Below are 22,645 nucleotides of genomic sequence, written 5' to 3'. Positions count from 1 at the left end.
CCACCCATTCTTGTCTCCCCCAGGATTGGAGCAAGACAACGGCTACTGTCATTAGCTTGATGCCCCTAGTACTGACCAATTGTTTTAACCCGAGACAAGGAGGACGAGCCGCAGGTAAAGCTATACGTCGCTGGTCTGGAGGATCCAACTTTGGGGGCGGTTAGCAACGTTTCAAAGCTCGTTCATTTCTCGCCATTTAACTACCGCTCACTCATCTCAATGACAAACTTAGAGCAGTAAATAACTAACAACAACATATCTTGGGAGTAGGCTTAGAAGATACAAACAATCATAAATAGAAGCAATATGGGAACCTGGATCCTCAATTGCTCTGCATTCTCGTTGGTTGAAGCTATTGCAGAGGCGATTCCTCCAGTGCCAGGGGCCAGCCTTGTAACAAGTTAGGATTGTTCAATTCCTTGACGATCCGGGCCAGTTATACCTATCATCCGCTCCACGACAGGATACCCTTAATCAACAATCGCCCTAAATTTTGTACAACTCATACCACCAGTACTGGTTGGAACAATGCCTGTCTGTATTTAGTTAAGTCCCGGGACAGCGCATAGCTCGTGAGTTGATACGAACAGCTACGGACTTCTCTTATTTTGCCGTTACGTGTCCGCCAGGTATGCATGAACTAATCGTCTGGTAATTAAGATATACACTGTAGCATCCGGATCCACATGAAGTGGCCTACAGGTTTATTCCATCTGACATTTTCATGTTCACATGACTTGATTCTCTCTGTTCGCAGTCGACGAGTCGGCCATATATGAGCATGTCAATGGTTTTGATCCAAGTTGACGGATACCTGCAAATACTGTTGGGAACTTATACTGTCAGTTGTATACATGACGGGATATCTCAACGTTCTCAAGCCCGTTCAGTTGCCACATCACTATTTTGTGTGATGCGAAGTTGTAACCCCTGTTGCTTATTTGAACCAGCACTATGCCTCAAGAGGACGGAGTGTGCCATCTCCAGTCAGTACCTGCAGTAGTTGCTAATGCACCATGAGAAACGCTGTATCAACCTGCAACAAGCTGGTAGCATTCGACGTGATAGTCCTCTCAATATATTCCATCTAAACGGTGGTTGGACGTCATACAATATTAGAATGGTGTGGACGCATTGAAACAGCGTAAATGGCTCAACATGATTTAAGAAGGTTCCTTAGCTGGTGAATCGCAAGCTCACCAGAAAACGAGCAGCATGTTGACTCGGACGTCAATAAGATCAGCTCTTATGGTTATATTTTCCAGGTTTAGAGAGTGTCATATATCAAAGTGAGATTGAAGTGCCGTAGAAGGGCAGGTGGTATGCCAATACTTGTCTAAGAGCTTCTTCAACTACCGGGAGCCGGCCCAATGCGTCGGAATTCTATTAACTACACGTGCATTTGTGCTTGTTGTCGTTTGATCCAGATGGCGTCTCCGGGATACCTCCAGTCACACATAGACAAGGTTCGACACAACTCAAAGGCAGTATTCTAGATAGGAAGCCTCAGGCCAGGTAATGTAACAACTGACATAATGGAAAAACTTCATGTCTTAATCTGAGGTGTCCGTATGGCTGCATTTAAAAGAGGATTGTTTATATTCATCATTCATTGGATAGTGGCTTTGATAGTGTATGCCTATTGGAACAGGCTGATGAATAATACGTCTCAAGGTTTGAACATCTGGGCATCAGGGCAGCTTGAGGGCCACGAACCTGAAAGGCAAAACTTACACAAAATTCACAATTGTTTCAAACTGTGGTTGATAAAAAGCCTAAAGATATCACCATATCGACCTACCTGACATAACAGTGTACAACTCACCCCGCTTTCCCTTTTTAAAACCTCGCCTTCTCAAAAAGGACTGGTGCCCGCTGCCTCGGACAAGCTTCGCGTAAATTCTAGGTGTCTCCGTTAGCATAGGTAATCCCTGCACCAAGGAAAGGTGGCCTACTGCATCTCGTGGGGAGAGGTCGCGGTCTGGAGAAACTTCCACCTCACCCTCAACTTTGTCCATGACAATTCATCCTCAAACCTCAATCATCTTCTTTGAGTCCGTCGTATTTTCGGTTCACGGTCTCTAGCACAGCTCTGGTTCTCCCTTCTGGTTACCGGTTTCCATCGTCTGCTGTCTCTTGCACAATGTTCTAGAGACAAGACTCGTTAATACATTTGATCATCCCTCCTCTGTCGAACCTCACATTTTTTCAATACCTTTATTTGGCCGCAAGCTTCATTGCTCTCGTAGCCAATTGAACTCGGTGAGTATTTACTACGCAAAGCTCTTGCATAGCACTCCCAATTCGATTTTGATTGACCCCTTTCCGACATCCAGCATCAGTTCATCTGCCACCAATACCGACTCTAGCTAGCTACACCGTTCGAAACAACAAACCACGCTTACAATGGCTTCCGAAGCTCCCGCCAATGAGCTCTCCGCTGCTCAGAAGCTCATGCAGAAGCACGCAGAGGCTCCTCATCATGTCACCGTCGAGGATGCACCTGATGAGGACCTTCCAATCCGTTCTCCTGCCGAGGCCTCTAGCTCCGCCGAAGCCAAGGCTTCAGCTCCCAAAGCAGCTCCCAAGCAGACCGCTGCTAAGACTCTCGATACTCAGTCTCATGAGCTGTTCCCCGAGCTCGGCGGGCCCAAGGGCAAGGCTGCCAATGTAGCGCCCATCTGGGGAGCTAAGACCGCGAACGGCGCCGCCTCTAACGGTGGCTCTCGTTCGTCTACTCCCGCCTCTGGTGCTGCTACCCCCAACAAGCCATCTATGTTCATCCCTGGCCGTAATGTCGAGTCTGTCACCCTGGATCCCCAGTACATCCTATCTCGTAGCCAGCTAAAGAGGCCCATCCCTGATATCATCAAGGATCTCAACCGCAAGTCTCGTGCCACCCTCTCGATGAACACCACCGCCAATGGCCGCTACAGGTTTGATGCTACTGGTCCTCAGGATGTCGCTCAACAGGCGATCAAGGATCTGGTCGGTCAGATTGGTACTCGAGTAAGTTTACGTGTCTCCTATTCATGAACTAAACTAATACTTTCTAGACTGCCATCAAAGTTCCTATTCCTCAGTCAGCCCGCGCCCACATCATCGGTAAGGGAGGATCCACGATCAAGGCTCTCCAGGAGAAGTCGGGTGCCAAGATTCAGCTCCCCAAAGTCGACGAAAGCAACCCTATCGATGAGGAGGATGACGATGCTACCATTGATGTGACGGTTGAGGGTAATGCCCTCTCTGCCGCTTCTGCTCGAGATGCTATCCTCAAGATTGCTGACGAACGGTCTGCCAATGTCCAGACTAAGGTTCGGGGCATTCCTGCTGCCTTCTATCCCTTCATTGCTGGCCAAGATAATGCATTTGCTCAAGCTCTTGAACAAGACAGTGGTGTGCAGGTTCGCATCCCTCCCCTGCAGGCATATTCCACGGGGCCCGCTGCTGTTACTGCCAACCCTGGTGAACGACCTATCTTCGCCCCTGCTGGCAACGACGATAGCCACATCCAGCTTGCTGGTGACCGAGCTGCAGTGCAAAAGGCTCGCGCCGAGATTGAGCGCCGAGTTGCCCAGCTCCACAGGGAACTTGCTGCCGAGCAACTGTCTATCCAGCGTGGCCGCCACCAATTCATCGTGGGCGACCGAGGTGTTCCTGCTGAGCAGTTCTTTGCTGATACTGGCTGCTCCATTCTTCTTCCCACCGATGAAGATGATGACGTTATCACCGTCATTGGACCCGCTGACGAGGTTGCTTCTGGCCTGGAGAAGGCCATGGATCTGGCCATGGGCATGCAGATGTCCAACTTGGATATTGCTCGATTCCACCGCAACGCTCCAGGCGGCGCTGCTGCACATGCTAGCAACGTGACTCGATATCTCCGTCAACGCAAGGAGATCGAGCGCCTGGAAAAGATCTACAACACTCATATCAACACTCCTTTCTCAGAAGGAGGTGCACTTCCTTGGGAACTTTACTCACGCGAGGGTAAGAACGCCATTCGTGCCCAGTCCGAAATCACTGGCATCGTCAATGCCCAGCCTCCTTCTCGCATGAGCGCTATCCCCGTTGATCCTTTCTTCCACCAGCACCTTCGTAACAACATTTCTCGTCAAGTGAAGAATGACTATGGTGTCCAGGTTGTTGTTCCTGAGGCTTCAGAGGGCAATGTTCCTGTACTTCTGGTGTTTGAAGGCCCTGATCCCGCCGATGGTCCTTATCAGCTGCCTAGCACTAAGCCCACAGATGCCGAGATCCGTGCCTTTAAGAAGGGACTCGAGGATGCCCAGAAACACATTCTTGAGCTGATCAACAAGCAGGAAGCTATAACTAGTGCCGAGCTTGATGTCCCTGCTAAATACCATGAAAGACTTAGACGTTTCATCAAGAAGGAGCAGGAATCTCGAAAGTCGGACCAGATTCCTGTCCGTGTCTCGAAGAATGGAACTCGTATCACCCTTAGAGGACCTGCTTCTGCTGTCGAGTCCCTTGCTGCCAAGTCCAATGCTTTTGTCGAGCAAGAGAAGGAGGACGAGAAGGAGCGAGGCTTCACCCTATCTTTCGATTTCCCTCAGAAGTTTGCCAACCACCTAATTGGTAAGGGTGGCAGCAATATTCGTGAGCTTCGAGACCGTTTCGACGTTGAGATTCAAGTCCAAGATGGCAAGGTTGAGCTCAAGGGACCCAAGGCCAAGGCCGAAACTGCTCGCTCTTATATCCAGAGCCTCGCTCGTACACTGGCAGATGAGACAAGTCACACTCTGAAGATTGACCCCAAGTATCATAGGGAGTTAATTGGGGCCCAGGGAAGCCAGATCAACCGGCTGCAGACCCGTTATAAGGTCCATATTTTCTTCCCCCGATCTGCCAAGTCTGCAGACGATGAGCAGTCGAATGTTGATGCCGAAGAGGGTGCCAAACCTCGTCGACAGCAGGCTCCTGATGAAGTCATCATCCGAGGTCCCAAGAAGGGTGCTGACGAGGCTCGGGATGAGATCTTTTCTCTTCACAAGTATCTTGAAGAGCATTCGGCTACCGCCACTGTTGCTGTGCAGCAGAAGCAAGTCGGATCTTTGATTGGACAGGGTGGTTCCGCTCTAGATGAGCTTCGCCAAGCTACTGGTGCTCGCATCGATGTACCTCAAGACCGAGACACAGACATTGTCGAGATTCAGATCAAGGGTACCGCTTCACAGGTCGCCAAGGCCAAGAAGGTTCTTGAGGAGAAGCGAGCTGTCTTCGACGATACTGTTGTCCGAACCCTGGACGTTGATAAGAAGTACCACAAGGCTCTCATTGGAGCTGGCGGTAAGTTTATACCTTTAATCTCTATTCCCACCATAACTAACTGTTCCAGGCTCCAACCTTCGCGACATTGTCGTCAAGGCCGGTGGCTCTGATGACCGACGAGAGCTTGCTCGCACCATTCAGTTCCCCAAGCAGGAGGCCGATGGAAATACTATCAAGATTGAGGGTCGCACTGATGTCGTGAACAAGATCGTTGAGCGTATCCAGGAGATTGTGGGTGAGCGTGAGAGCCAGGTCACTGAGATTGTGGATGTTCCTATTGAGAACCACCGTTCGCTCATTGGCCGTGGTGGTGATACAAAGCGCCAGCTCGAGTCCAAGTTCACCGTCTCTATCGACGTTCCCCGCCAAGGTGATGGCAAGACTGGCGTCAAGTTGACAGGCCGCCCTGAGAACGTGGCCAAGGCTAAGGAGCACATCCAAGGACTTGTTCAGCAGCAACAGGGTGAGACCATCCAGGTCCCTCGCAACCTTCACCATTCCATTTCCAATGGTGGACAGTTCTTCCGCCAGCTTCGCAATAACTACTCGGTCACTGTTGACCATGCTGGCCAAGCCCTGCCTGCGAAGCCTGACTCTTCTGCTCGCTCCAACGTCGGAGCACTCCCTCTGATCACTGACGACGACGATGCCACATCCGAGGCACACTCGTGGAAGGTCGTCCAGATTGATGCTGGTGACGATGGCGATTTCCCTTGGGTTCTGCGCGGTTCATCTGAGAACGTAGAGAAGGCAAAGGATGCCATTGCCAAGGCTCTTGAGCAGGCCAAGAAGAATGATGCTACAGGCTATTTGGTTCTCCCAGACCCTCGAACCTACCGACATGTCATTGGTCCCAACGGCTCCAAGGTCAACTCGATCAGAAAGGAGAGCAATTGCAAGATCCAGGTCCCTCGTGATCAGGCTAAAGACGAAGCCATTGAAATCATTGGAACCAAGGATGGAGTTGAACTGGCTAAAAATCTAATTCTTGAAGCTGTGCGAGAGGGCAGCAGCAAGGCCCGGGAGTAATGATTGGGTTGATTTAGCCATTCCTAAACAAATTGCAATGGTATATGGAGTATTCATGGAGAGAATGGATATTCGCTGGGAAAAAGCGTAGTTACCAATTTAATAACAATCAAGAATAATGATGAGATGCCTTAATCTTTTCTCAGCTTACCTGACTGGGCGTATTGTGAAGATGTAGTGATTGATGTACCACAGTCTCTTATTCGTTTTCGGATTGAGCTGTGATAGCATGGAAGTTAAATATGCTACCAGTATCACGTGAATTTCTTTCCACCCAACACCACAGTCAACATCTTAACGTCTTAACGCCTAGCACACCGCCCTCAACTCTTTATCGCATTGTGTTGGTATTCGTAGGATTGTCTTTGCCCACTGCGAATGTCATATTCCAAGAATTGAGCTGCATTCCATCTAGATGGGCTCACAATTGTCACCGGCGACAGCCCCCTGGGAGGGAGTCTCAGGTCAGGAGCAACTTTTTGTTCTGATCACAGGTGCCAATAGGTTTGCTCAATTGCTCTAGGCTTTAGGGAACGACAGCTAATACAGCTCAAGTGGTATCGGTCTCAGCATTGGAGAACGACTAATCGATGAATTCCTCGCTACACGGTCTTTGCGCTCCCACCTTATCCTCATCCCCACCACACGATCCAAATCCAAGTCCTTACAAACGATCCAAACCCTCCGCGATTACGCCAAAAAAGCCGCGCAATCTTCTCCAGTACTACGTTCGCGTGCCGGGAGTTCATATCGTTGGGAGGATACTGTTGCGCGAATCCATGTTCTGAGCTTGCAGCTCGACCTGTGTGACTTGCGTGGGGTGTACTCTTTCGCAAGTGCTTTGTTACGAGGCCCAGTCAGCAACCCTGAGGGGCTGCAAGGCGAATATCTCCAAAATGTACGCATTCCCAGGCTGGATACCGTAGTATTCAATGCTGCGTATGGTGGATGGTCAGGGGTCAATTATCCCAAAGCTGTATGGACTATCTTGACCCAGGGGTTGGTGCAGTCTGTTACTTGGCCAAACTTCAAGATGGCCCTCCCTACTGCTCTGCTGAACGAAAAGCGCAACTACAATTATGTAAGTCGGAGTCCCAGCAACTCAAGGATTTCACCCATTGACTGAATGCAGCCCAAGGAACCTTTACTCGGCGAGGTGTTTACAGCGTGTGTTTTTGGTCATTATATATTGGCCCATGAACTTCTTCCACTACTTAGTCGGCGATCCGAAACCGAAACACCCGGCCGTCTGGTCTGGTCCAGCAGCCTTGAGGCCGTCGACAGTGTTCTCGATATGTCCGACTTCCAGTGCTTCGATGGCAAAGGCCCGTACGAATCCGCCAAACGAGTCACCGACATCCTTTCCCTTGCTGCAACTCTTCCTGCCGCCATGCCATCTTCCAGCCGCTTCTTCACTCCCGACGACCCCAATGAGGCCCACGATAAACCTATTCGACCGCGCATGTATCTCACCCATCCGGGTATTGTTGCCAGCACCCTATTCCCAGTTCCCTGGTTTCTGATGTGGGCATATGAACTTGCTCTTCTGATCAGTCGCTGGATTGGTTCACCCTGGCACAACACAGACAGCTATACCGGTGCCAAATCCCCTGTTTGGATTGCGCTCCAGGAGCAATCTGCGCTTGATGAACTAGGTGCCGAGCGTATCAAGTGGGGGAGCAGCTCAAACCGTCACATGCAGGTCGAAGTTAAGAAGACAGAAGTTGAAGGCTGGGGTTGGGAGGGCAAAGTCGAGGATACGGCGGCGCTGGAAGCGGACACCGCTGTTGGTGTTTTCAAGAAGACCATCGGGCGAAAGAGAGGCGCTAAAGACGTGACGAAGGAAGATATCGTGCGATTCGAGGAACTGGGCGCCGAATGCTGGGAAAGGATGGAGAACATGCGATACGAGTGGGAAACCATTCTTGGGTTTAAAAAAGCATAGAGGAAAGGATCCCATCGTGGTTAATGGATCCAATCGGCGTTCAACTAAAAAGGAAATGGGTATATTGCGACAATGATAGGCATATATAAACGCCACAGAAGACGATAATATTAGTAGCTCCCAAAGTCATAGCTTGGGAAACCATACGTCAGGCCCATGCCGCATTCAGTTTGAAATCCAATCATGCGTTAGTCGTTACAGTCGTGTCCGACCGGTTTTGTTCATCTGAGCGAACACGTCGAAGCATCGTCTTTTCTTTCCGGCCAAAAAGCCCCAGACACAAAGGCAGGGGCACTACGGCAAGAGCCACAACTGCTTGGAAGATCAGGGCATTCTTCATGTTCTTTGGAGGGTTCGCGTCCTTATCGGCAACGAGCGCATCGCTAATGATGATGAAGATAGCACCGAAGAGCTGACCACCAGCCCACGCCAAAGTTGAAGTGATTTCGGGACTGAGTGGGTGACTGAGTTCGATAAGAAATTCGAGTGCGATAGGAACCAACGAAAAGGAGGAGGCACCCAGAATGGCGAGGACTACATAGGGACCAGCAATATCCCTTGTTTCAGGCATCCAGACGAAGACTAGGTAACTGATGCCAACGATGGGGACAAGGATCTTGAGAGTTAGGAGAAAACTCTTCGTGCGATCGATAATGGGTGACGAGATAGCGGAGGCGATGAGACCAACAACGATAAGCACGGCACCGCCGATACCAGCTTCGTCATCAGAAAAGCCATATGGCGAGAAGATCTGGTTGAGAAGTGAAGAGATTGAGTTGAAGAAACCGACATATATGGAGAAGGGAACAAGGATCAGCCAGATCTCGAGAGAACGACTCAAAACCCTAAAGGATTCGTGGAGACTGAGTTTAGGGGTCTCAGCTGCTGGACCAACTGGTGAAGGAGGTTTGGCTGGAACGGCGAAGGCAGGCACGGCACAGACCGTTGACTAGAACCGTTAGATATGGAAAACAAGAAATTTGAAGGGCACATACAATGATGGAGATGTAGAGGACCATGTTTGACACATCGCTAGCCTTTTTAACCATGAGTGGCGTAATTAGTTGTCCGAATGCTGCACCGAACGGGTTGGCCAGACTTGTCAGAGCTGTGGCAGCGACACGTCCACGGTTAGTGAACCACAAATCCGAGTATCGAGTTGGGGCTGCAAGAATAAAAGGCTGGGCGAAGCCGATGATAATCTCTCCGGCCATGGCATAGGCAATACTTCCGCCACTAGACTTGGTAGAACCGGCGTATCGAATCCAATTGCCAATGAGAATGAGAACGGCGGCTGTCATGAAGGCCAGCTTCGGACCCCGATGGAGGATGGCAATGCTGATGGGAAATACAGCCACGAATGCAAGAAAGAATGCAGTGCTGATCCAGTTAATGGTTGATTCGCGTACATCATAGTACTCGGCAGCCTGTGATGCTACTGGTGCAAAGGTCATCCACTATCGTTCTTCTGTCAGCATATGCATCTTATTCGATTGGTGGCGTAGGAACTCTAAACTTACATCCCACGACACAATAATATTCATCAGCGTAAGCTGAGCGAGACCAAACCAACGCCGTTTGTAGGTGCGATACTCTGTCGATACTCCTTGGCGAATACTACCCTCCTCGGCCTCGACATCTACCTCGCCCTCACCTGTTGCTCTGCGCTCTTGGAGAGTGAAGTCCCTTGAGCCGAGCTTCTGCTTGCGCCAGAAGCGGCCACCAACACCGTCGCTACTCATGATACTGGATGAACCAGGGAGTTGTCGTGATCACTTGGAATCTTGTGTAAGTGATTTCTGTCAAGACTTGAGGGTAGAGTTGAGAGGTTGCAACACTTGAGGAAATGCGTTTCTTTCGAACGATGATGCGTGACAGGGACAGGGATACACTGAGCAATGGCAGTGTCAGTCAGTGCCAGTGCCAGTGTTGGTTTCAAGAAGAGGTCCAGCGAGCAAGGACGCCCTCATGCACTGTCTGACTCTGGTGGCAGATATATGCAAGAGCAGAGCGTGATTCAGCACTGATAGAAATGTAGGTAAGGAGATTGAAGAAAAGGAGTTCGGGCGGAAAATTGACGACTCCCGCGCCGATGGTGTTTATCACCTCACTTGATTCAAAGTCGCCTCACTGTGATGTCGCTGTCCTCTGATCGAGTCCCTGGATTGTTGGTTCAACCTTGAACTTATTACTCGACCTTTCCTGGGATCCACGCCTCGGCCGGACTTTAGGGGTACTTTGATTGATGGGTCGATCGGGGATTGAGCGAGGGTTTCAGCTTGGCGATCCTAGCGGGTTTATAGATGCATTGTAGCTGTTGAGTAACTGGGCGACAAGTGGTGGGCGAGCAATGGATATATAAAGATCTTAATTGATCTGTGGGAGGGGAAACGGTTTAATTGAATCTAATCTACCTTGGAAGGAGGACGCTGAAGCCAACTGCCATTGCCGTCAACCGGAATCTTGCCATCCACAAGTGGAAGTCCGTGTGGCACCTTTGCCATCACCTGCCTGCCTTACCTGCACCTTGAGTCCTTCACAGACATCTGCATCGAGGACAGCACGCGACGCTAACGGTAACGGCTTAACGCTAGACCCTCTGATAGGTTGCTACAGGTTCTACAGTCCAGGATCAGAAACGCCCTAGCTGCAACATCCATCTCAAACTTCAACCAACCGAGCGTAGATTGTTTACTAACCTGATATAGCACACGCCGGTACCACCTTTACTCGTGTTGGTGATCTATCTGTAAAGAGGCAATATCTCCTTTTAGTGTTGATATCTAGGGGACTATTGATGCTAGTTTTGTATGAGATGGAAGCTTGGACGTGCACATCATGCTTGCTGTGATCTAACAAAATACAGCGGCTGTTCAGTTTTATGCACCTACGTACTAAGCATTCAACCTCCTCGTATCGCCCTCTCGAACCCGTCCAAACAAGGAATCTCAAAGCGAGCATAAGTAAGATCCAAGATCCAAGATCCAGGATCAGGTAAAGTTCCAATGCAACCACAGCATGCACCCTAACTAACCAAGCCAACCGAACGTTATTACTTTTAACCGAGCTCTGTATGTCTGCGGCGTTGCTACAAGGGATTGGTATTGGCTTTTGAAGATCTTAACGAAAGTCAATTAAGAAGAAGTCTATCTAGCATCCCCAGGTTTTGAGTATATTTCTTCTAACCTTTATCGACCGTAACTAAATGTCAAAAAGATTGATAATGGTCGTTGGCAGTAAATCGAAGGTCTCGTGATTTACGACTTACATAAATGATCTGATTATTATCAAGAAGGACAGAAACTGTTATCAATGCATGGATAGAATTTGAAGAACCCTCTCGTGGGCCACTAAACGATGCGGGGTTTCTAATACCTCCAACTTTGTTCCAGGACCCTGTTCCTAGCACACTCCAATGCCTACAATGCTCAAAACGATGAGCCAAAATGTGTCACTCTAACTGTGCCGTGTTCCGATATCCCGCCAATCTATTCTTTTTCATTCTGTTCGCACCGAGGTGTCACATGTACTATTTAACAAAAGAAGAAATAGAGGTGAGGGGTGATAGAAGGTTTGGCGTTACGATATACCCATGCATTACGGAGTATCTACTTAGGCAATAGTCTCTGCCATGGAGAGATATATCGGATATTATTTATAGTAGCACCGGCCTATTGTAAGCATAATGTTTAGATAGCATTCTCAAAGGAGGTTGTAACCACTGCCTATCGTTTCTTTCTAAACAAGATTTGGAGGTTATGCCGACGAGAATCTTCCAAAGCTATTTTCACAACAAGGACACACGCATACATCGTCACGGCAAGGCTATCCGGCATCTCATAGAGAATTTGGCCCAACAAGCAAGTCTTCAATGCTTCTCGCCACACCGCACAAAGGCTAGCAGTGAAACCAAACATGGGGACAAACTAGTACGTCTTGGTTACCATAATAGCTGCTGTGCGACGTCGACCTCTGAATGATAATAAGCTCTGGCAGTTGGACATGCACAATCCTTGTTGGGTCAGGTAGGTGCAAAAGTCAATCAATGGTCTAGGTATAGTGTGCAAGAAATCTATTCAGGCGTTTGAGCGTATGGTACAGAGAGCCGCAATCAGATAAACTTCTGGACGACTTGACACCCAACTGACGAGCAATCGTACAAGGAGATAGCCCTCATGAGAGAGCAGGCTTGCTTCGTTCCGGCTCTAGGCATCTTTTCGACGAATATGTAGCCATTCCGTCGTGGTGGGAACCGACAACCCAGTGATATTGATACTTTATTTGAGCTGAGTCCAGAGCTTGGGAGCGGCGCAGGCGGTCGCACAATGGGCAAGGTGGAAGACTAGATAAGATGTTGGTTAGCATCTGGTGTGATAGGTGCGATGTTCGGGGTCCTCGGGTCCCATGACGCAGTCTGGGCTGGTAGACATACATTCTTCAACACAGTCCTCCTTAGCGCCACCCTCACTCTCCTGCTGTTGAACGCGCTCGACGCACTCGTCGAAGTGGTGCTTGGCGGGGGCACATTGGGGAGAGTTCTTGCACTCTGTTGATGCGTCAGTATGTATTGCGGGTTAAATCGCGCCCGGGTGTGAAGCGATTGTGAAATCACTCGTGACGTTCCAGGCCCAAGATTTGCGTGAGGAATTGACGAACCTTCCTCAAGTGTCTCCTTGGGGTCGACGAGCTCTTCCTCGTCATCTTCGTCCTCGTCCTCCTCTTCCTCCTCCTCAGCCTCTTCCTCGGGCTCGTCCTTGGACTCGTTCTTGGATTCGGTCTCCTCCTGTTCCTTGTCAGTATTTGATCACCTATTACGCAAGGCATTTCATGTGCTCTCGACGACATCCCGTTGTAATCAATCAATGGCAAGGTCGATGACACATAATGCCTTGCTGTAAAAAATCCCGTACCTGGGGCTCCTCAGCAGGGGCCTCAGCCTCAACAACGCTCCATGGCGTCACAGCCTCGACAATATCGGTGAAAGCGTCCCAGATACCCATTGCGACAGGCGGAAGAATTCACAATGGCGAGTGGTGGTTTCGATTGAGGTCTCGTTCGTCGATTAATCGTAAAGATCGGAAGGTCACGGCAAGCTCTCGGCAGACCACTGAAATTGAAAACCAAGGCATTTTGATTGGTTAGGCTTTGTCATCATAGGTCACGTGATATGTTCCTGATCCATCTTGCCGAGCCGCAAAGCCTGTATTTTCTGGTTGAATGGAGTTTATCGCTACAGATTTTCGAATATTGACTTGAAAGGTTGTCACGTTCCATTATCAGACTCAAAAGCGGCTGGGATGTTAATGTTTCGCAATATAGATCTAGCAAACCCCTTGGAACATGAAACCCCGGGGAAAAAACAAGAGATAGTATAATGAGTTCATGAATGCAGTGCTCAAATCTTGGTATCTGTAACACAACCACAGCCATTGGTGTGGTCCAACACGGCCGTTAATCATCATTTTCGTATGCTCCCCTATCGATCTCACCCCGAATGTGGTCCTCCAATCGAATGTTCAGCTGCTGCGCCTGAGCCTCGTCATAATCTGGTGGTGGTTCGTCTGGTGCCCTCCTACTAGCAGCGCTCTCTGAGCGATTAGGGCGTACATCTGTCGAACTTGTTGTAGGTGCTGGCTGGGCGGAAGGAGCTTCATATGCTGGAAGAGGCTCATCAGGGACATCAGCACCGGGGCCCATCTCCCGGCGCATCTCTTGATACTGGTAAAGTCGCTCCCGCAGCCTTATATAGGCTTCGTTGAAATCCATCATGCCTCCATCTGAAAACGTGAACTTGACCTCAAGCCGAGGAATGTCTGGAGGAATGCCACCACCGGATACAGGAATACAATCGGATTTCCACACCCATCCCCACCACATGGATGATGAGGTCGTTGAATCTTGAAACTTCAGGATTGGGGCACTGAATGATTCAAACTTTGGTTCTTGAGTAGGTTTTAAGGGAAGATACACGATCTGAAGCGTCAGTAGAGCACCTCGAGATAGATTTGCTATCAACTTACTCTCTTGTTGGTCAGGAAGAGGGTGCCTTTATCACTTTTCCGTTGAAACGAGGCACATCGTGCTCTCAGCTCCTGGGGCACAGACAGGTCGCATGAGATTCTCGATTCGAGCTTCATCAAGATGCGTTCATTACCAAGCTTGACGAAGCCGCCCTGATTGAGCATAACCCAGCTATCGGCATTGTCAGGATCGATGGGCCGCGAAGGAGGACGGCTTGTAATAAGATAGTCATGAGGATTGTCCATTATAGGGCGGGGTCCATGACTCCATGGGCCGAAGGTGGCGGGGCAGTCAACGGACGGGCTGAGCCGTGGCCGCCGTGACCGGAGGGTACGGGGCGGAGAAGACGGCAGAGGGAGACGGGAAGGTGACGGAGGCAAGAAACGGAAACGGAGAGAGAGGGACGGGAATGCGAAGATGGGTGTGGTATGGTATGGACACAAGACAGGACAGGATACCACGGGAGTGACAATCTCTGAAGACTCGGTGCAGGACGAAAGCAGCGACCAAGAGGGCAAGGCTATGGTTGACAAGACGGGACGGGAAAGATGGAAAGCTCAGAGAAAGAGATTCAAGAAAGAGGTTCGCGAAAGAGGCTTACTTTATCGACATTGTCTTGTACAGGGTTCAAGCGACCCTAGCTCGTGGGCAAATGGCTCCAGGCTCCGTACCGGCAGGTTCAGGACGTGCAGGCAACTTTAGTAGCTCCGAGATCTTGGAGCGGGTGGCTCTGGGCTGCGGCCGGGTTGGCCTTTGGCCTTGTCTTGCCTTGGGTCCTTGGGGCCTGGTGGTGCTGTAGTGGGGGGTGGGTCGTTTTGGAGTCTGTTCCGTTTTGCGAGCGAGCGAGCGGACGAGCGACTTTGTGCTAAGGCGTAAGGGTATCCGTACGTACAGACAGTAGAGGAGGAGAAGCCAAAGTTCCAAGCCAGCCGAGGATGATTGTCAGGGTCGTCGAATAGGATCAAGATGACCCGAGGCCAAGGGACAGGATCGACTAGGGGACGAGACAAGAGATGCTGCAGTGGTAGGAGATCCCAAGCTAAGGAAGCAAGCGACCAAGCCAAGCCAAGGAATGGATAAGGATAGGTATAGTACTGTAAAGAGGCAAAGAAACAGACAGAGACAGGCAGACTGAACGAAGTGAGCTGCTACGTTAGGCTGACCTGACGCTGGCTGACTGAGTGTATGACTATCTGACAGACAAGACTTGGCAGAGTAGTTCCAGAGAGTGCAGAACAGAACGAGACAGAACAGGTGGCTGGTGGCTGGAAGTGGTGCCGTAATAAGGTGGGGGAGGCGGCGATTTGATCGAATTTGCGGGCGACGATAGATTTGATTTGTGGACGTTGGGTCAAGGTCACAGGAAAAGAGAACGATGTGATTGATGTGTGATGCGCGATGGTGTGATATTGGAGGAAGAATGAGGACCGATGGACAAAGCAAAGAAGGCTAGTCCTGAAGCTGTGATGTACTGACTGTAGGTACTCTACTACAGGACTGTACAATACCAAAGACGGGCAGGCTCGGTGGTGAATGAGGTCGGGTGTGATTCGTGAAGGAATTGCTAAGTAACCCAGGGCCAAAGTTTCAGTGGATTAGTTTAGGTTGGACTTGGAGATGCGAAAGTTGGGCGCTGCGGATCGTCTTTTCTTGGGCCGAGCCGCGCGGATGATCTGGTCCAAGAACTGCCTGTTCACGTTAATTAGGTGAGCTGAGGTTACCTTGGAGCTATCCTCTAGGTGACATCCAGAGATGGTGATTGGCCAAGCGACATCGCAATGTATCGACTTCCCATGTCCCATGGCTGGGGCTGTTAAGGTTGAAACAATCCACCACGTGCTTCTCATTGAACTGAAGCTTCCCTTGTTGTATCAGAGCTGACAATCACCAGAACAAACTACCAGTCTACCACTGCCCTGGGAAACATCCTGGCACGGACGGCCTCTAACAAACCTAACCTCCGTCCGTCCCGTCACAACCACCAAACCGTTTTTTCTGTAACCTCATGTTCCATCTAATTTTCTTCGCTTTTCATGGACCCCTGACGTTGAGCTTCTCTGACCCCTGCTGAGAAAGTTGTGTCCGCCGCAACCCTGAACAAGTCAATTCTCAGGATCGTCCTCCCCCCTCCTATATCGTTGTTCTCCACTATTATCAGCTATCACTCACTATCAGCCAAGATCTGGCAGCTCAAGCCGATCATATGGTGTCTTCTCTCAATCAATGCCAAGCTAGGTTACAGGCAAGGTTGTGGACTATACTGTGTCTTAATCATAAACATAGTACTCCACGCTTCTCAGGTCGTCCTTTTACCACAGCCAGAATCTAAATCCATACCTACCTAGTTAGAGAGCACTTCCCTCCATGTGGGATGTCACAACGTCAGTTCCATCACCCGACATGTTCGCCCCGTTAGCGAATGCTAGGTAGCAACAACTGGGACCCATCTATGCCCGGCCCCAGAACAGCATCCACCAAGCCAACATCATCCCAGCCGTGTCAATCTAATGAGACGGCTGACGGTGATTGATGTGGAGGCGCATGGCTCCTCGCCCAATTCGACATGATCAAGTGTCCCGGCCACGAATCATGATGGTGATGATGATGATGGGGAGGGGCATCAAGTGTTCCCCTCACACGCCAGGTATACAAGTAGCCATGATGGTATGCATCTTTTAGCTGCATTTCTCAGCAGTTGGTGCACTCATTCGTGGTTGTTCTGGTTTATAGGGCAGGGATGATTTGGTTCAAATCACTCATGAACCCCCCTCTCGTTGCAGATGTCAACACCAATTAACGGTCTGGATCTGTCTCGAGGATCTATGTGGAGGACATGGCCAGCACATATGCTCTTCCTCATGCCAAAGAAAGGCTCAGCAGTGCAACTAACGAGGCTTCCGCCCCAATGATTTCTATTATCCGGCTCCGCTTCATAGATTATCATGCGCTGTAAGTCTAGAAGCAATCAACAACAGCTGATCTTAGCGCAAGGAGATGTCCTATTGCTCGTGTGTCTCTGTTCTGTTATCTGAAAAGAGCAGTTCGAACCCAGTTGAGCAAAACTTTCATCATCTCCAACCCAGCCTTGAAGCACATGTCGCAAGTTAATAAACGGACCCTTGGAATGTCCGTGTGTCTGGGGTTGAGTTGATAGAGCGGATGGGTTGAGCTGTCTAGCCCAAGCAGTTAGCTAGCGTAGCATCTACCTTTGACAGCATCTATTCCATGTGGTAACAGGAATGGATGAGTCCGCTGTAACGCATGAAATTGTGGCTTGTCACGTTAGGAAATTGCCAGCCGCTCTTTATTTCATTTCGGCCGGTTGCTACGTTGGTGGTATATCGCTATTTGGTTCTTGTGTCTTCGGAATTTCCGTTGGAATCTGGTGAACCCCACCTATTGCTCACCATAAGAATCAGCCAGCTTCATACCAAAAGTCAACTCTGCAACACCAGCCTCTTTGAAACATTGATCATGCCTCGCCATGACTCGTTGCCCGAAGGAAGCCGGTCGTCTATCGCGGCGATAAAGAATATGTATGTAGGCGTAGGCCATGCTTGGACACCATCTTGATCTTGGCCCTTGCTCATAAGACACGTCACATTTCGGTGCCTTGAGTCCTTGTCACTGACTGATTGATACCAGGACGGGAACTGATAGTCATTCTTGCGTCATGTACCAACAAACGAAAGAGAGAGAGAAAAAACCTTCCTGCGAATAGTCCAGAAGAGGATCCAAAAGAGAGAAGAGTAAACAAGAGACGTCATGCCAGGGTTGCTCCGCTTAAGACTTGAGCTCCTAATCTATCTCTGTCGCTAGCTCACGGTTGCAGTCGCAAATAAAACGCCGGTTCCTCGTCAACTTTGAATTCCCGTCCAGGGCCAGATCCTTCGAGTTGAATGATTGGCCTCGGCCAAGCTCTCCCTGGCCATCCCCCACCTAGTTCGTGCATCCAAAGCATGTGCTGGTAATGCTTCTGATTGGACTGTACGTCCCGGTTGATGGGAGGCTCCGGAGTCATGGAGCTCCAAGTTCCACAACGGCCTGAACTTCCTGCGATTACCGGCAAGTTCGAACCCGGGGGCTATAACGCACTTACAACCTCAAAGAGGCTTTTAATCTTCGAAACTGCAACTATTTGATAGTCCTTGCTCACCGACTCGCCGTATTCGCTAAAATCTTGTTGCCCTTGGACGCTATCAGCATGACTTACCACGCCGAAGACTTGGTAAAGCTGCAGCAGTATTCCGCTTGTGATATCTCGGACGCACTCCTCAAGTTAAAGGTTCCCGGCGCCGGCTTTGTTGCCGATCTGCACCTATACAGCTCTCCTGAAGGTGATGCAACATCGGTTACCGTTGCTCCAGTTTCAACAGTTCTCTTCGCCTCCAAGGGACAGGATCTCCCAGAAATACAAAAGAACATCCCTGAGGGAACCCATTGGGCCGATCTGACGGAACCAGGAAGCATTGTGGTTCTCAAGCAGCCCGATGGTCAAAAGAATGCTGTTTGTGGTGGGATCATGGCAGTTCGCATGAAAGTGTGCCAAGCCAAGGGCATTGTTGTAGCTGGGCGAGCCAGAGATATAGCGGAACTAAAGAGTACTTCCTTACCGGTGAGTGTCATTTACCCTGTTCTTGGAGCAAGCTGAACTCGGAGGTACAATGCAGATTTGGGCTCGAGGGTTGTCCACCGTTGGGGTCGGTGGAGGGAGCGTGCCCTGGGCGATCCAGGTACCTCTCGACATTGATGGAACCCTCGTCTCTCCTGGCGACCTTGCATTTAGCGATCCAATCAACGGGGTGGTGGTCATTCCTCAGAACAAGGTTTCCGAGGTCCTCGAATTGCTGCCCAAGCTGACAGCCGCTGATGAAAGGGTCAAGGAAGATGTGCTCAAAGGTGCAACGGTTTTTGAGTCCTTCAAGCTTCATCGAAGCAATCTTTGAACAAGCTCCGTCATAGGGCATAAAGAATACAAGACTACGGCCTTTGGACAAAGGTCTCCATGAAAACAAGGGCACAGCGTACGGTGGCTGGCTGGTCCTGGGCGTCACATAAACTTTCCATCACGGGACCACGTGAGATCTACAAGGAGTTTGTATCAAGTAACCCGAAGCACGGATGGATGGGTCAACAATGCAGCTTTTTGTGTCATCAGTTCATTAACATGCCATCATCAAAGTAGGATCTCTACTATGACTTCCAAACAACCAACAATCAACCTTAGCTCCAGACCAACAAGGAAATACATGCAAGAAACAAATGCTGGCACTTCAAGATTTGCCATTTCATCAAAGCCACATGTCCTTCTCCTTACTCGGAGTGGATGCCTTATCCAAGCCAAAATCGAGCTTCGGCATCTCAAGCTTTGGCGCCGCCTCGACCGGTTTCTTCTGACCACCTCCAGTTTTCTTTGGTGAAGCCCGAGCGTCAGGGGGCGGCCCGTATCGCACATCCTTGACATCCCAACCATCCTCGGCCGCCGCTCCGACCCATGTCCGAAGCCCGTCATGCACACTTCCATAAAACTTCTCTTTGCAGAGTCGTAGACTACCACCAAGGCATCGCTCCCATCCCGAAATTCGGAACTGTGCGCGGAGAGTGTTGCGCTCCTCTTGTGTCGGTGTGCAGGCCAAGATGGCGTTCATGAGATCGAGATGAGAAGCCAGGTAGTTGGTCGCATCCCATTCGACTCCGCCCACATATGGTGCTGCTGGGACCGGGGGGCGCTCTTGAGGGAAATGTCGAAGCATGTAACTGTACGAACCAGGGGCAGGGTCACACGTCGAGGGGCGGTCCGAAGGAAGGGATATAACGTTGACGTTGTGAAGGAAGATCCAGAACACTTCCTTAGTGACGCTAACAACCTCCTTGCCCCAAACGCGGTATGGCCTTTCTTGTCTCATCTCTAGGACAAATGGCAATGGGCGCTGATCCTCCTTTGGCTCGGGGTCTCTGAGGTGTGCGAGAATGCTCTGGGCTCTTGTGACCCGTTCGGCTGGTGCAGCAGACTCAATATACGTGAACAAGACAGATGTTATGATGTTACGAGTGGTAAACTCGCTGGGGCCCTTCTTCTCTGGGTCGAAGAGCATATGTAGGAGCTTGGGAAACAGATCGCTCTGGATCGTGTGAAGGTATTGCATGGCGCGAGCTGTCGTCGACAACGCCTTTAGGCAGAGAAGATTCTCGTGGAGCAGTGCATCTTCATGCTCCTCCCTATCAATCGTTAGTCGCGTTTGTGGGAAAACATCTTGAATTTGACTTACCTCCATTCAACTTCCATGATGCGGTTGAGCAGACCTACAATCTCCTTCATGCCGCCTTGCTGAATAAAGTCCTCGATCCATGCCACTGTCTCGTTCCTGAGAAGCAGTCGTAGCTTGTGAACTTTGCCGACCTCGACAAGTTCTGGTTTTTGAACCTTTCTGAGATAGGCCACATAATCGCCTGGGCCTTGGTTGAGCTTAATCTTGGAGAGGATTCCAGAGTTGGATACGGAGCCGCTGGATCCAGGAGGCCCTTCACTGACTACGCTGTCGGTGGACTTGCTTCTGAAATGACGACCTAATGTCCCTTCGCCCTTTGACTTTTTGATGGGAGAGCTTGGCTCCTTTGATTCCTTTCTTCCTCGTGAGAGAGTAAAACTCTTGCCTCGTGATCGCTTCTGCTTCTCCTCATTTTGCGTGCCGGCTTCCATGACCAAGCCGCTGTTGGCGCTGTCTGTTGAGCATGATCTCTCTGTACGAGAGGCTTGTGATTCGGCCCAGTCCTGGCGGATAAACTCCATCTTGATGGTGTCGCTCAGGTTCCTCATCTTGTACCTCTGGTTCTCTGGAATATTTCGTCGGTCCAACATGGCTTCAAGATGCTTGTCAATATCCTTAGGGTCAAGTACTGCCTCGGTCGGTTCAGGGACAACTGATGTCGATTTGGATCGGCTATGGTTGAATGTAGTGAAGACGCTCAAGACCTTACCTCGACCGCTCTTACTCTTGGCCTCAGTTGAGTCTTTTGATCCCTTTCGGGAATCATTTGAAGTGCGTGCCTTGGTTGGTGAGGGGGGTGGTTCCATTCTTCCCAGCATGGGATGGTATGATTTTGGTCGCTCCTTGACCGCGACTCGACTGCCATTATAAAGATCCTGAGCACTTGGTGCCCGTGCTTCATCCATACTACGGCGTGTGCTTTGGGCTGATTCGATGTTCGGTCGAGAGGCAAACTGAGAATAAATGGGTGTCGGTGCAGGGTCCGCTGCAGGTTCTTCGGGAGTTCTGTTTTCCTTGTCCTTGGATGAATTGACATTGTCGTCGGATCCGAACCTGCCCAAGTTTCGCAGCGTCTTGGGCTTGAGCAGACCAGCCAGGTTAGTTGTTGACTTTGGTCGTTTCGGCTTGGTGGGCGAGGGATCGCGAGATTTCGAGCCTTTGGCTTCTTTGCCGGGTGCTGTTATGATGGTGAAGTTACCAAAGCTGCTCTTGGTCGGGGACTGTGATCGGCCTCGGTCTTGTCGCCTTGAGAAGCGTCCGGAGGACTCTTGCTGGTTGTATTGTAGCTCCGCCAGTGCCCCTGGGTTGGAGAAGTTCTCAAAAGCCATGATCTTGGGCTGTATAGGAGAGACAGGGCCATCAAACGGGGCCTGAAATGAATGGGTATCAGTGGAAGCTTGACGACGATGCATGAAGCCCTCGAGGATGGAAGATTTGGGCCGTGGTCTTCGACCGGCGTCGAAGCTGTTTACGTCGTTTGTATTCATGGTGTCGAGCCACGATATCCGTGGTGATGTGAGAGCTGCTAAGTAGCTTTCGCCCAGGGCGTCACAACGATGTTGGTAGAAATGAAGATGTAAAAAAAACCGGTAAGGAACAAAACTAAGTCTCACACCAACTGTTGAGAATAAGAAGCCAACTAAGACTGCGAATTGGGCTACGCCATTGCAGAAAGAATAAAAGCAAGGTAAAGTTGAGAAGACAAGCTGAAGCTGGAGCTGGAGCTAGCAAGAAGGTAGGTCGCTTAGGTAGCCTGAGCCAAGGCACTATTAGGTAGACAAGCCGTTGACTGTTTATTGGGAAACGGCCGTTGACCGGGTGACGGGGCTCTATCTTATCGCACCAGTGATGGCAGACGACGATGATGCACGATGGCAAAATAGGTCGTACAAGACTATATTTGCTTGCTTGTAGTAATAATAACAATGGTCGGCCAGTTATTTTCTTTTGTTATCCGTTCCGCCGGCCGTTGAAGCTGGGGGGCAATTCACGATCGAGTGATGCCGTCGCTTACAGCGTCGATTACCTAGCCAAGCAGCAATTTCATTAGCTCAGGCTTTACAGGTCAAAGGACCCAATTTCAATGACT

At 50.1% G+C, this 22,645-nt stretch overlaps 7 protein-coding genes across 7 annotated transcripts; 3 read left to right on the top strand and 4 right to left on the bottom strand.

The window, feature by feature from the left end:
* Positions 1 to 2,406: 2,406 nt before the first annotated feature.
* Positions 2,407 to 6,321, top strand: FTJAE_4421 (KH domain protein; the record flags this gene model as incomplete). Its single annotated transcript, XM_037350824.1, has 3 exons — positions 2,407 to 3,009; positions 3,057 to 5,310; positions 5,360 to 6,321. The coding sequence occupies 3 exons, from the start codon at positions 2,407 to 2,409 to the stop codon at positions 6,319 to 6,321; spliced, it is 3,819 nt and encodes a 1,272-aa protein (XP_037208386.1).
* Positions 6,322 to 6,736: 415 nt separating this feature from the next.
* Positions 6,737 to 8,266, top strand: FTJAE_4420 (ERG27-3-keto sterol reductase; the record flags this gene model as incomplete). Its single annotated transcript, XM_037350823.1, has 4 exons — positions 6,737 to 6,825; positions 6,877 to 7,402; positions 7,454 to 7,488; positions 7,540 to 8,266. 4 exons carry the CDS (start codon positions 6,737 to 6,739, stop codon positions 8,264 to 8,266), a joined length of 1,377 nt encoding a protein of 458 aa, XP_037208385.1.
* Positions 8,267 to 8,447: 181 nt separating this feature from the next.
* FTJAE_4419 (uncharacterized protein) lies at positions 8,448 to 10,008 on the bottom strand (the record flags this gene model as incomplete). The annotated part of the gene is made up of 3 exons (XM_037350821.1): positions 8,448 to 9,215; positions 9,262 to 9,723; positions 9,787 to 10,008. 3 exons carry the CDS (start codon positions 10,006 to 10,008, stop codon positions 8,448 to 8,450), a joined length of 1,452 nt encoding a protein of 483 aa, XP_037208384.1.
* A 2,535-nt stretch (positions 10,009 to 12,543) lies between these two features.
* Positions 12,544 to 13,266, bottom strand: FTJAE_4418 (ubiquionol cytochrome C reductase hinge; the record flags this gene model as incomplete). Its single annotated transcript, XM_037350820.1, has 4 exons — positions 12,544 to 12,608; positions 12,699 to 12,812; positions 12,923 to 13,049; positions 13,177 to 13,266. 4 exons carry the CDS (start codon positions 13,264 to 13,266, stop codon positions 12,544 to 12,546), a joined length of 396 nt encoding a protein of 131 aa, XP_037208383.1.
* Positions 13,267 to 13,717: 451 nt separating this feature from the next.
* FTJAE_4417 (WW domain protein) lies at positions 13,718 to 14,532 on the bottom strand (the record flags this gene model as incomplete). The annotated part of the gene is made up of 2 exons (XM_037350819.1): positions 13,718 to 14,239; positions 14,287 to 14,532. The coding sequence occupies 2 exons, from the start codon at positions 14,530 to 14,532 to the stop codon at positions 13,718 to 13,720; spliced, it is 768 nt and encodes a 255-aa protein (XP_037208382.1).
* A 3,959-nt stretch (positions 14,533 to 18,491) lies between these two features.
* On the top strand, positions 18,492 to 19,233 carry FTJAE_4416 (dlpA; the record flags this gene model as incomplete). Its single annotated transcript, XM_037350818.1, has 2 exons — positions 18,492 to 18,902; positions 18,958 to 19,233. 2 exons carry the CDS (start codon positions 18,492 to 18,494, stop codon positions 19,231 to 19,233), a joined length of 687 nt encoding a protein of 228 aa, XP_037208381.1.
* Positions 19,234 to 19,578: 345 nt separating this feature from the next.
* FTJAE_4415 (GTPase-binding rid1) lies at positions 19,579 to 22,043 on the bottom strand (the record flags this gene model as incomplete). Its single annotated transcript, XM_037350817.1, has 2 exons — positions 19,579 to 20,506; positions 20,557 to 22,043. The coding sequence occupies 2 exons, from the start codon at positions 22,041 to 22,043 to the stop codon at positions 19,579 to 19,581; spliced, it is 2,415 nt and encodes an 804-aa protein (XP_037208380.1).
* Between the last annotated feature and the right edge of the window lie 602 nt (positions 22,044 to 22,645).

Source organism: Fusarium tjaetaba (assembly GCF_013396195.1).
Source record: "Fusarium tjaetaba strain NRRL 66243 chromosome Unknown NRRL66243_c0000086, whole genome shotgun sequence".
NCBI classification, from domain to species: Eukaryota; Fungi; Ascomycota; class Sordariomycetes; order Hypocreales; family Nectriaceae; genus Fusarium; species Fusarium tjaetaba.
The sequence above is the reverse complement of the archived record's forward strand: the minus strand, read 5'-3'. Positions and strand labels throughout refer to the sequence as shown.